Source organism: Triticum dicoccoides, chromosome 1A, assembly GCF_002162155.2.
Source record: "Triticum dicoccoides isolate Atlit2015 ecotype Zavitan chromosome 1A, WEW_v2.0, whole genome shotgun sequence".
Lineage (NCBI taxonomy): Eukaryota > Viridiplantae > Streptophyta > Magnoliopsida > Poales > Poaceae > Triticum > Triticum dicoccoides.
The window spans coordinates 502,365,645-502,378,673 of record NC_041380.1 but is presented as its reverse complement, the minus strand read 5'-3'; the positions used below and the strand labels follow the sequence as shown (position 1 = coordinate 502,378,673).

Below are 13,029 nucleotides of genomic sequence, written 5' to 3'. Positions count from 1 at the left end.
AATTATGCAACTATGTGAAGACTCTCTAACATTTAAGAATTTCAGATCTTGATATTTTATTCAAACATCAAGCAAAACAAAATAAAATGACATTCTAAGAATGGCAAACATAATGTGAAGAAACAAAAACTTAGGATCAACCGATACTAACCGATAGTTGTTGAAGAAGAAAGGTGGGATGCCAACCGGGGCATCCCCAAGCTTAGATGCTTGAGACTTCTTGAAATATTATCTTGGGGTGCCTTGGGCATCCCCAAGCTTGAGCTTTTGTGTCTCCTTAATTCCTATTATATCAAGGTCTCCCTAAATCTCAAAAGCTTCATCCACACAAAACTCAACAAGGACTCGTGAGATAAGTTAGTATAAACCATTGCCAAAACCTTATCATACTCTACTGTAGCAAATCGCTAAAATTATTATTCAACATTGCATAATAAATTTCTCTGAATATTTAATAGTCCTATCCTCAAATAGAATCATTAAAGAAGCAAACATATGCGAACAACGCAAACATAACAGCAATCTGCCTAAACAGGATAGTCTGTAAAGAATGCAGCAACATCCATACTTACCTAGATCCAAAAATTATTAAAGAAAATTCCCACTGTAATAAATTTATCATATCTTAATATGCAAAAGGTTTCAACATTTTATCACATTCTGACTTTTCTAGGGAATTATTGCAACAGCGGTAAACTTTCTGTTTTCAAACAGCAACATGTGGACTTCTAAAATAGGCATAGTGAAGGCTATCAATGCCACTTTTATTGAAATAAAAGATGCAAAACATTGTTATAAATAACAGCAAGCAAATCCTAATAAAATAAATTGACGCTCCAAGCAAAACACATATCATGTGGTAAATAAAAATATAGCTCCAAGTAAAGTTACCGATGAATCAAGACGAAAGAGGGGATGCCTTCCGGGGCATCCCCAAACTTAGGCTCTTGGTTGTCCTTGAATATTACCTTGGGGTTCCTTGGGCATCTCCAAGCTTAGGCTCTTTCCACTCCTTATTCCATAGTCCATCGAATCCTTACCCAAAACTTGAAAACTTCACAACACAAAACTTAACAGAAAACTCGTAAGCTCCATTAGTATAAAAAAAATAAATCACCACTTCAAGGTACTGTAATGAACTCATTATTTATTTATATTGGTGTTAAACCTACTGTATTCCAACTTCTCTATGTTTATAAACTCTTTTAATAGCCATAGATTCATCAAAATAAGTAAACAACACATGAAAAATAGAATCTGTCAAAAACAGAACGGTTTGTAGTAATCTGGATCAAACGTATACTTCTGGAACTCATAAAATTCTCAAATAAATTGATGGACCTCAGGAATTTATCTATTAATCATCTGCAAAAATAATTAACTAAATATCACTCTCCAAATAAAAATGGCAGCAATTCTCGTGAGCGCTAAAGTTTCTATTTTTTACAGCATGATCAACAAGACTTTCCCCAAGTCTTCCCAAAGGTTCTACTTGGCACAAACACTAATTAAAAGCATAAACCACATCTGAACAGAGGCTATATGAATTATTTGTTACTAAACATCAACAAAAATCAAGGAACAAAAAATAAAGTTGGGTTGCCTCCCAACAAGCGCTATCGTTTAACGCCCTAGCTAGGCATGATGATTTCAATGATGCTCACATAAAAGATAGGAATTGAAATATAAAGAGAGCATCATGAAGAATATGACTAGCACATTTAAGTCTAACCCACTTCCTATGCATAGGGATTTTGTGAGCAAACAACTTATGAGAACAATAATCAACTAGCATAGGAGGGCAAAACAAGCATAACTTTGAAACTTTAAGCACATAGAGAGGAAACTTGATATTATTGCAATTCCTACAAGTATATATTCCTCCCTAATAATAATTTTCAGTAGCATCATGAATGAATTCAACAATATAACCAGCACCTAAAGCATTCTTTTCATGATCTACAAGCATATAAATTTTATTACTCTCCACATAAGCAAAATTCTTCTCATGAATAATAGTGGGAGCAAACTCAACAAAATAACTATCATGTGATTGAAAATTAAGATCAAGATGACAAGTTTCATGGTTATCATTATTCTTTAAAGCATACATGTCATCACAATAATCATCATAGATAGGAGGCATGCTTTCATCATAATAAATTTGCTCATCAAAACTTGGGGGATAAAAAATATCATCTTCATCAAACATAGCTTCCCCAAGCTTGTGGATTTGCATATCATTAGCATCATGGATATTCAAGGAATTCATACTAACAACATTGCAATCATGCTCATCATTCAAATATTTAGTGCCAAACATTTTATAGATTTCTTCTTCTAGCACTTGAGCACAATTATCCTTTCCATCATACCCACGAAAGATATTAAAAAGGTGAAGCGTATGAGACAAACTCAATTCCATTTTTTTATAGTTTTCTTTTATAAACTAAACTAGTGATAAAACAAGAAACTAAAAGACTCGATTGCAAGATCTAAAGATATACCTTCAAGCGCTAACCTCCCCGGCAACGGCGCCAGAAAAGAGCTTGATGTCTACTACACAACCTTCTTCTTGTAGACGTTGTTGGGCCTCCAAGTGCAGAGGCTTGTAGGACAGTAGCAAATTTCCCTCAAGTGGATGACCTAAGGTTTATCAATCCGTAGGAGGCGTAGGATGAAGATGGTCTCTCTCAAGCAACCCTGCAACCAAATAACAAAGAGTCTCTTGTGTCCCCAACACACCCAATACAATGGTAAATTGTATAGGTGCACTAGTTCGGCAAAGAGATGGTGATACAAGTGGTATATGGATGGTAGATAATAGTTTTTGTAATCTGAAATTATAAAAACAGCAAGGTAACTAATGATAAAAGTGAGTGTAAACGGTATTGCAATGTGTGGAAATAAGGCCTAGGGTTCATACTTTCACTAGTGCAAGTCCTCTCAACAATACTAACATAATTGGATCACATAACTATCCCTCAACATGCAACAAAGAGTCACTCCAAAGTCACTAATAGCGGAGAACGAACGAAGAGATTATGGTACGAAACCACCTCAAAGTTATTCTTTCCAATCAATCCGTTGGGCTATTCCTATAAGTGTCACAAACAGCCCTAGAGTTCGTACTAGAATAACACCTTAAGACACAAATCAATCAAAACCCTAATGTCACCTAGATACTCCAATGTCACATCAAGTATCCGTGGGTATGATTATACGATATGCATCACACAATCTCAGATTCATCTATTCAACCAACACAAAGGACCTCAAAGAGTGCCCCAAAGTTCTACCGGAGAATCACGACGAAAACGTGTGCCAACCCCTATGCATAGGTTCATGGGCGGAACCCACAATTTGATCACCAAACATACATTAAGTGAATCACGTGATATCCCATTGTCACCACAGATATCCACGGCAAGACATACATCAAGTGTTCTCAAATCTTTAAAGACTCAATCCGATAAGATTACTTCAAAGGGGAAACTCGATTCATTACAAGAGAGAAGAGGGGGAGGAGAAACATAAGATCCAACTATAATAGCAAAGCTCGCGATACATCAAGATCGTGCCAAATCAAGAACACGAGAGAGAGAGAGAGATCAAACACATAGCTACTGGTACATACCCTCAGCCCCGAGGGAGAACTACTCCCTCCTCGTCATGGAGAGCACCGTGATGATGAAGATGGCCACCGGAGAGGGATTGCCCCCTCCGGCAGGGTGTCGGAACGGGTCTAGATTGGCTTTCGGTGGCTACAGAGGCTTCTGGCGGCGGAACTCCCGATCTATTGCGCTCTCGGATGTTTTTAGGGTATATGGAGATATATAGGCGGAAGAAGTACGTCAGGGGGGCCACGAGGGGCTCATGAGGGTGGAGGGCGCGCCCAGGGGGTGGGCGTGCCCCCCTGCCTCGTGGCCTCCTCGTAGAGCCCCTGACGTGCACTCCAAGTATTTTGAGCTTCTTTCCTTCCAAAAAAGAGTTCCGTGAAGTTTCAAGTCAATTGGACTCCGTTTGATTTTCCTTTTCTTGGAAACCCTAAAACAGGGTAAAAACAGAAACTGGCACTGGGCTCTGTGTTAATAGGTTAGTCCCAAAAATGATATAAAAGTGTATAATAAAGCCCATAAACATTCAAAACAGTAAATAATATAGCATGGAGCAATCAAAAATTATAGATACGTTGGAGACGTATCACCGCTCCGAGGAGGATGGCGACGCAGCGCGGCCGGAGCCATCGCCATCCACGTGTTGCCTCCTGAGAGCACGATGACACCGCCACATGGCATTGTGGGAGGGGCCCGACTGGCGCCAGCCCTCCGCTTGCGCCGGCGTGGGGCCGGCCGCCTGACCACCAGTGGCCGAGGAGGAGCGCGCCGAGCCTGGCGACCCCAAAAGCCCCAGCCCCGAGACGATAGGCCGCTCCCTCGGGAATGCCGACAAGACCGACGGGGGACTGTGAGATCCAGATGCCATGGGAGGAGGGGAGAGATCCGCCGGGAGGGGGATGCCGGGACCAAAGAGGTCGCCGGCGGGGAGGGAGTGGACGCCGGTGGCGGAGTGGCAGCCGGCGTGAGGGGAGGGAAGGGGCTCTCGCTCTCTGAGGAGAGATTTAGGCCAACTCCACCGCGCGACCCCAAACGGACGTCCGTTTTGTCCGGTTTCTGTCCGTTTGGGTAGGGCAATGGGGTCGTGTCCGGGCGTGTCCTGGGATGCGGTGGCCATGCGCTCAGCGCGCGGCTGCATCCATTTGCCCCATCCTGTCCGTCAGGGCCAAAAATGCCCAAATTTTCATCAAAACTAGTTTTCCAACCCAAATATTTGTCTGAAAATAAAAATAGTTTTACAACCCAATTGAAATTGTCTTTAATAAAATAGTTTTACAACCAAATCGAAATTGTCTTGACTGAACATAAAATGGACCAATACATCTGTTGGTTGCCAATGTGATCCCACACATGCTCAACCAAGTCATTTTGAAGATTCAAATGAGTGTTCCAATCACACATCTCACGGTGGAATTGGGCAAACTGTTCAAATGTGGCCGGGTCTTGGTGCAGGGGCTCAATATTTTCACCTTGATGATCAAATCCTTGGTCGAAGATACTCTCATCACGCTCGTCCTCGACGATCATGTTGTGCATGATCACACAAGCAGTCATCACCTCTCAAAGCTTCCTTTCATCCCATGACAGTGCAGGGTTTCGAACGATACCCCACCGGGATTGAAACACACCAAAAGCACGTTCCACATCCTTTCTAACACTCTGTTGCATTTGGGCAAATCTCTTTCTCTTCTCACCTTGGGGTTTCGAGATTGTCTTCACAAAAGTTGACCACTGAGGATATATACCATCTGCTAGATAGTATCCCTTGTTGTAATGGTGGCCATTGATCTCAAAGTTGACAGGTGGGAAGTGGCCTTCTGCAAGCCTCGCGAAGACTGGAGAACGCTGCAGCACGTTGATATCATTGTGAGAACCTGCCATGCCGAACAAAGAATGTCATATCCAAAGATCATGCGATGCCACCGCTTCTAATATGACAGTGCACCCATTGACATGCCCCTTGTACTGGCCCTGCCAAGCAAATGGACAGTTCTTCCATTCCCAGTGCATACAATCTATGCTGTCAAGCATGCCTGGAAAGCCTCTAGCTGCGTTGGTCGCCAACAATCTCTCTGTATCAGCGGCAGTTGGCTGCCTCAAGTACTCTGGGTCAAACACCTCGATCACAGCCTGGCAAAACTTGTACATTGCCATCAGACATGTTGTCTCACTCATACGCATATAATCATCCACCAGATCGCCTGGAATCCATATGCAAGCATGCAGATGGCCGTTGTGCATTTCTGGTAAGAGGATAATCCAAACTTGCCAAGGGCATCCATCTTGCACTCGAAGTATGGGTCATGAGCAACCACTCCCTCTCGGATACGATTGAACACAAGCCTTGCCATTCGAAAACGGCGACGAAATTTATTCGGCTTGAAGAGCGGGGTGTTGGCAAAGTAATCAGCATAGAGCAGGGCGTGGCCTCTCTCCCTGTTGCGGTTCAGGTTGGGAGCACGACCAGGGACTGACCCACCTGTACCGAGGAAGCTGTCGTTGAATGTGGTCGTGAACGACCAGTGCAGCCACCACAAGATCTTCATCATCCGACGACGAATCGTCCGATGAACAAAGGAAGTGATGGAAGAAAAACCCGTCTCCACTGTCCATACCTTTGTGGGCAAAATGCCGAACACCTTGCGGTCGTGGTGGCGAAGAGGCCGCGATGATCACCTTGACGCAACAGGGGTGGTTGTCGGTCGGCTACTGGCCGCTCTGGAGCTCTCGTCGGAAGCTGCCGAGGCCGCCGTGGTGCGTCGCCGACGGTCCTGTCCCCTCTGCGGCCGGCAAAGACCGCGATGGCCAAACCTCCGATCGACGGCCAAAGCACGGGCTTGGTGGCGGCCATGTCGAGAAGTGGTTTGGTAGGGATGGCCGGAGGCTGGGCGATGAGGAGGCGACCGGAGAATAGCGGCGGCGGAGGAGACGGGGCGGGGCGGGAGAGAGAGGGTGAAAGCGTTGGGAGCGGAGGGACTGCTACTGTCCCCGACAGGCGGGCCACGGGGGGAGGGGGGACAAGGGCGTGCGTCCAGACCGTCTGCGCGTGTCCGTTTCACCCCAAACCGAGCGCAAGTTTGGGCCGGAATGGGTCGAAAACGGACGAAATCCAGACATTTGTCCATTTGAGGCCGCGCACTGGGCCACGCTATTCGTCTGTTTTACCTCAAATGAACGAGGCCGGGCAGGATAGGGTCGCGCGGTGGAGTTGTCCTTAGAGCCGTGAGGTAGGCGCGGAGTACTATGTATTATTTGGATTTGGAAATTCGAACTCTCCTTTCTCGCTGTCGTCTTCTCTGCGAGACCAGGGAGGGACCCCTCCTTGTGCCAGAGCCGGCTGGACCGAGTCCATGTGCACCAACCAAACCCCCCCTTCCTTCTTTCCCTTCCCCGTACCGTCTCTCTCCACCACGGCACCAGACAGATCGCTCGCGGCCGCGCAAAACCCTCCCCCCTCTCCACTCCAGTCTCCGCCCCCAGAAGCAAAATGCTCCGACGCGTCGCCGGCGCCGTCGCGGCGCCCCTCCGACGCTCCCTCTGCACGGCGGCCTCGCGCTCGCACCCTCCCTGGGCCCTCACCTACAGGATGGCGCCGCTGGGCGCGCCGTCGCCGGGCGCGCGCCCGTCCTTGGACCTCCACCAGCCCCCCCGCGTCTCCCAGCTCTCCGTCCCCGCCCACCTGGCCGACGGCATGGACTTGGCCGCCGTAAGCATCCAGGCCGCCAGCTGTGACGGCCTCCTCCTCCTCGACTTCGCCGGCACCCTCCGCGGTGACCGCGACTACGGCGACAGCCTGCCCGCAGTGGCCGCTTTTGCCGCCGCCTACGAACCGGGCGTCAGGCGCTTCGTCTGCAACCCCCTCAGCGGCGAGCTGTTCCGCCTCCCGCTCCCCAACATGGACGCCGAGAAGATAACCATGCCCTTCGGCCTGCTCACCCAATCCGACGCCTCCCACGGCCCGCCTGACAGGTTCGTGGTCGCCCAACTCTGCCTCCGGGAAAGGGACGGCCAAAGGGTCGTGCGCCGATTTCTGTCCGAAACAGGGGAGTGGGACGAGCCGCCGCTGTTCGTCCCGGCCGAGGCCCCGGGTTGGCGCGCCATGCCCCTCCACGAGGTGGTGGCGTTCGGGGACCGGCTGTGGTGGCTCGAGCCTTACTTTGGCGTCTTCTCTGTCGACCCATTCAGTGACCGGCCGGAGCACGGCTTCGTCGCGCTGCCGCGCCCGCTGCCCAACTTCGACATGGAGGTGCAGCCAGAACTGTACCGGCTCTTGGGTGTCAGCGAGGGGAAACTGCGCTATGTCGAATTGACCATCAAAGAGCCGTTTATGCTCTACTCCTCGCTCGACGATGAGGGATCCTCCTGGAAGCTAACACATGAGATGAGAATGCACCTGGTGTTGCCTGACAAGTCTACACCACGGTTAGACCAACTGCCGTGGATTTCTGCAATTGATTCATTCAATGCCAACATATTGTACTTCCAACATGGTGAAATTATTAGTGCCCTCGACTTGGCTGAGGGGGAAAGGATTGGGAGGAGTGCTTTTCCACGCGACATCAAATCTCTGTACCACGGCTTTGTGCCCCTAGTACTCCCACCATGGCTCCCCAGCGCAGGTATATATATGTGCTCCTTTGACATGCATGTTTGATTCATTTGCATATTGAAGCTTTGAAGCTTATTGCACTTTAATTGTTAGGGTGCACAGGTTTTAGTCGAACATATTTTCCAATTCATGTGCTTGGAACCTTTGTACACAGCATGGATATGTTTGTTAATTGACCTGAATTGTATCTGTATTGAAGTTTCTGAAGGGGGTGATTTGGTGGCTGATATCTCAAATGTTGTGTAGACTTAATCATTTCATATAGGCTCATACGTTTCAGAACTAAACTGGCCATGATTAGAAGTGCTCTATCCTGAACTTAAATTCCGCAGGCGGAATTATGTATTACTCCCTCCGTCCGGAAATACTCGTCATCAAAATGGATAAAAAGAGATGTATCTAGAACTAAAATACATCTAGATACATCCCCTTTTATCCATTTTGATGACAAGTATTTCCGGACGGAGGGAGTACTAGAGAATCTGGTGTATTTTGTTGATTGCACTGGACATGTGATATATCACGTAGAGTAAATATGTTTTTCTTCTCTATTTAATGTCTAACATATATCTGTGCAACTGTCATGTTAAATGCCTAGCAGTATTTTCTGATCCAAATCTTGCTGTGATGAAGAAACATATACATTTGTGTTTAAGTTCTTGTATCTATGGATATAGCTGAAGGAACACTTTCGAGCAAGACAACCAATTGCACAAGCAAGACTTTGGCAGACATACTGGTTCGTGTTGACAAAGACCGGAGAAATTGATGCCAGCTAACTTATCTTTGGTAACTCATCTTAATAATTCTTTCTTGTTTGGGTACCACTTATTATTTTCATTCGATATTTAGTCTTATATTTTCCTTTCTCGTGTTCGTTCCGCGTATCTCATATACTTGCAATGTGTTACTTCTTACTTGTAGGAGCAAGTAGTTTGATCATGTTTCCGAGGGCATGTTTGGATGGTAACCAAAACTAACTGTATCAATTTTTTTGTCATAGCTAAAATTTTGGCTCTTGGTTGGATTATTGCCAATATTTTGGTATGCATATACACTCTGGCAACGCCAACTCTAGTTCATTTTTCTTGCCAACATTGGTCAAAACATGGGCAACCATTTTTGGAGGGTTTGGCTTGGCCTCAGATGAAACACACCCCAAGTCACTATGTGAAATTGCTTGTCTTAATTGTCCGATCCTTATACTACAATACTATTGTTATCCTTAATTGAAACTTCTTTTGTTGAATCATGTTCAGTCACATATGCCTACGAGATAATGATGGTGTCTTAGTTTGGAGTGGCATTTATCAAATTAACCCTTGAATATTTTTTTTCTCAAATGTACTGCATTTTAGGGGGGTTGGGGGTGGAAGCATGCTTTTGTACGGGAGCATTGTCTGAGCTACGTACTCTAGTACCAGGCTGGTCTGACTTGACCCATTTTTTATCGAAAAGAGGGGAAAGTCCCTCGGCCTCTGACTTAACCCAATACCCAGACATAACTAATATGAGGAAAAGGCTACAAGTTGTCCTGCCTTTTCACCTTGATCAGCCTTTTCTTTTACTAGTCACTAATCCTGATATGTTATTACCAAATCAAGGCTGAGCTGAAGTATGTTTCTTGCTAGTATCTCTTACGAAGTAACCTTGCTGTGTTTGAGATTTGCAAAAACAGGCATACAGTGTTGTATTCTGGTATGAGTATACCATGTTTTTTGGAGAAAGGTGTCCAAGAGAATATCCTGGTATTTCTGTTTTACTGTCTACTCTTTTGCCTTGCAGATTCCTTACAATGGACCGACAACTGAGCTGCTGGTGGTACCGGAAGACATGAACTCTCATTTTGGGGAAATTCTGGGACAACCTTGGCATGCTTCGTTTGCTGACGCGCTCTCTGAACCATGCTCTTGGCGCACCAGTTAAATAGAATGGCTGCATTCCATCGGCAATTTAGATGGAACAGTCTAACAAATGCACTGTTACTTGCAAGGCACGATGCTTTATCTTCTCTGCAGAATGTTATTTGCTTCATCGGTTCGCGTTACTCATCTCTGAGATCAAAGGATGTGTTTGATCGGATTGTTTTGCTGCGCTCTCTTTAATCTAGAATACAATGGCCTCAAAAATACTCTTTCCACAGGAACATGCGCGATTTTTCCTGGTCTAAATGTTAGTTTGGTGCTATTGACCGGAGTTTAGGCCATCATTCCTAGTACTGCAATTTGCTTTCCAAACCTATTATTGACGTATAATCCATTGAATAACTTTTGTATTCTGGTTAATGGTACACGTTCTGGATGGGCATGATGGGGTTCTCGCACTGTTCTATCAGCTGCACTGGCCGTCGTTGGGAACTGAGGCGTGTGGGCGGTCAAGGATTTTGTGGGCAGCTAGAATATCGTGGAAGACTTTAGTGATACTCTGTACACTGATAGAGGGAGTGCTATGCAGGTTGTTAGGCCAACTCCAATGCACCTATCCAAATGGACACAATTTTCTGTTCGTTTGGGTCGGCCAGACGGATACCGGCGTCCGTTCTTGTTCGTAGACCCATATATGTGCCCCGATGCAGCCGACACATTTCAGCAAATTGAAATTGAAAATATTTCATGTTGCCACCAAAAGTCCAGGCCATACATTAACTTAAACTAATAAAAGGACATAAATAACTTGGACTAAATAGAACATCGCTGTTGTTGTCGCCCGCGGTGAGGTCGATGAAGGGTGGAGGCTACCATGGGAATGACCACGGGACAAGTGGTGTCGGCTCGTGCGGTGGTGCAGTAGGTGGTACCTGTTGTGGCTCCAATTGCATCCGCACCACAGGTTGTTGCGGCTCCAGTTGTGTCTACACCACGTGTTGTTGCTGCGGTGACCATGGCTCCGCGCCCACCCAACTGGCCAGAGCCGACACCAATTCCAGCATGCAGGGCACCATGGTTGTCCACGACTAAGATTGCCCCACCAATGCCTCAAATGGCATGGCCGGCTCCTCCTCCTACTTCTCCACCTCCAACTCCCCTGACTCGGGGATGGGGACATCGGCTGCGGCCGATAAGACTAGCTACGTCGCCAGGCCCTCCCATTTGGAGAGCTAGGTGAGCTCCGATAACTCCGTGGCCTTTTTAAGGTGATCGTTTTCCTCCTCGACGATCTGGAAGGCCTCGTCGGACACAACAACTTGGGGCGGTGGACTAGGAGCTGAGAATAGGAAACGAAAGTCTAGATAGTCCTGTATGAAACTCATATTGCATAATCGCTGTTGCCTCTGATACTGCTAGGCTACTAGCAAATATTTGAAAATCCTCAGACATTCAAATGCTCAGTGGTACCAAATAATATGCAGAATGTGGCCCAGAGCCTGCATACCCTCAAACAGGGTCAACTGGGTCACATATGCAAAGTGCCCAAAATCCGTGTGAATAACCAAAAGCATCCTTAGGTCATTGTTGTAATCTGATTTAGGAAAAATAAAGTGACTCAAAGGAACTGACACTAGGAAACGAAAAACGTAGATACTGCTGTATGAACAACTCACATTGTATAATCGCGATTGCCTCAAATACGGCTGCTACCAGCAAAAAATTGAAGATCCTCGCACCAAGGTTTAAGTCATGTTTAATTTCTGGGGTGTTTTTTTTTGTAACTTATTTTCTCGACAAGTCTTGTGTTTTGTGTCTTGTACTATTTATCGTGCGGTTCTATCCGACGGGCCCATTATCCGGTTCGTTTTATCAGGATTGACAGATAATTTAGGCAGGACTGTATACAACCCATGGGCTACTTTGTACTCGCAGATGCCCCAGGTGTACAACATTTTGACTCTGAAACAGGGGCATCGCTATGTCTCGCGTTCAGCAAGTCGAGGCTTCTGACTCGCTAAAGCGCGTGACCTTATGAGCCGCCCAGGTTCGCGGGTACTACACTGCCTCGTTTTCTTTTCTGTTTTTTTTTCACATTTTTATTTCATTTTTTGATTCCATTTTTTATTTTGTTTACACTTTCAAATATTCAAAAAAATATTAAAAAATATAACTTACATAATATTTAGAAAAATATTAATCATGCATTTGAAAAATGTTGAACAAATATTTAAAAGATGTTGAACAAGTATCTAAAAAAATGTTGAACAACTATTTGAAAAAATGTTGATCATGTATATAAGAATGTTGGACAAGTATTTGAAAAATATTGAACAAGTATTTGAAAAAAATTTGAATAAGTATTTGAAATAATGTTGATCATGTATATAAAAATGTTGAACAAGTATTTGGAAAATGTTGCACAAGTATTTGAAAAAAAATACTGATCCGGTATATAAAAATGTTGAAAAAGTATTTAAAATATGTTGAACAAGTACTAAAAAATGTTAGATGTGTATTAGAAAAATGTTATTGACGTATACAAGAAATATAAAATACTAACCAAAAGAACAAAGAAAACCAAAAAATAAAGAAAAGAAAAGAAAAAGAAATGAAAAAAAATGAAGAAACAAAGTGCAAAAAAGTATGAAAAAATGGAGAAGAAATAAGAAAACCAAACCCCCCAAAAAGAAAAGAAAACTCAACGAAAATTGGCTTGAATCGCCTCAAGTACAACGCGCACCTACAACTTATCACTAACATGACTTGGGCGGAGTGGTAGCAGGTCCCGCGGTCACCCATGCTCAGTGGTGCGAGTGCAAGGTACCAAATAATATGCAGAACGTGGTCCAGAGTCTGCATACCCTCAAACAGGGGTCAACTGGGCCACATATGCAAAGTGCCCAAAATCAATGTGAGTAATCAAACGCATCCTTAT

At 45.1% G+C, this 13,029-nt stretch overlaps 1 protein-coding gene across 1 annotated transcript; it reads left to right on the top strand.

Moving 5' to 3' along the window:
* Window positions 1–6,418: 6,418 nt before the first annotated feature.
* LOC119354075 lies at window positions 6,419–10,368 on the top strand. Its single transcript, XM_037620779.1, has 4 exons — window positions 6,419–6,569; window positions 6,926–8,236; window positions 8,904–9,015; window positions 10,012–10,368. The coding sequence occupies exons 1-3, from the start codon at window positions 6,419–6,421 to the stop codon at window positions 8,993–8,995; spliced, it is 1,554 nt and encodes a 517-aa protein (XP_037476676.1). The 3' UTR covers window positions 8,996–9,015; window positions 10,012–10,368.
* Window positions 10,369–13,029: the final 2,661 nt, after the last annotated feature.

Bases quoted from the DNA above. Each gene is read 5' to 3' on its own strand.
- LOC119354075 (XM_037620779.1), top strand. From the start codon at position 6,419: ATGGCCAAACCTCCGATCGACGGCCAAAGCACGGGCTTGGTGGCGGCC. The intron at 6,570-6,925 runs GTGAAAGCGTTG...CTGCGAGACCAG, and splicing joins GGCGGGGCGGGAGAGAGAGG to GGAGGGACCCCTCCTTGTGC. The intron at 8,237-8,903 runs GTATATATATGT...CTATGGATATAG, and splicing joins ACCATGGCTCCCCAGCGCAG to CTGAAGGAACACTTTCGAGC.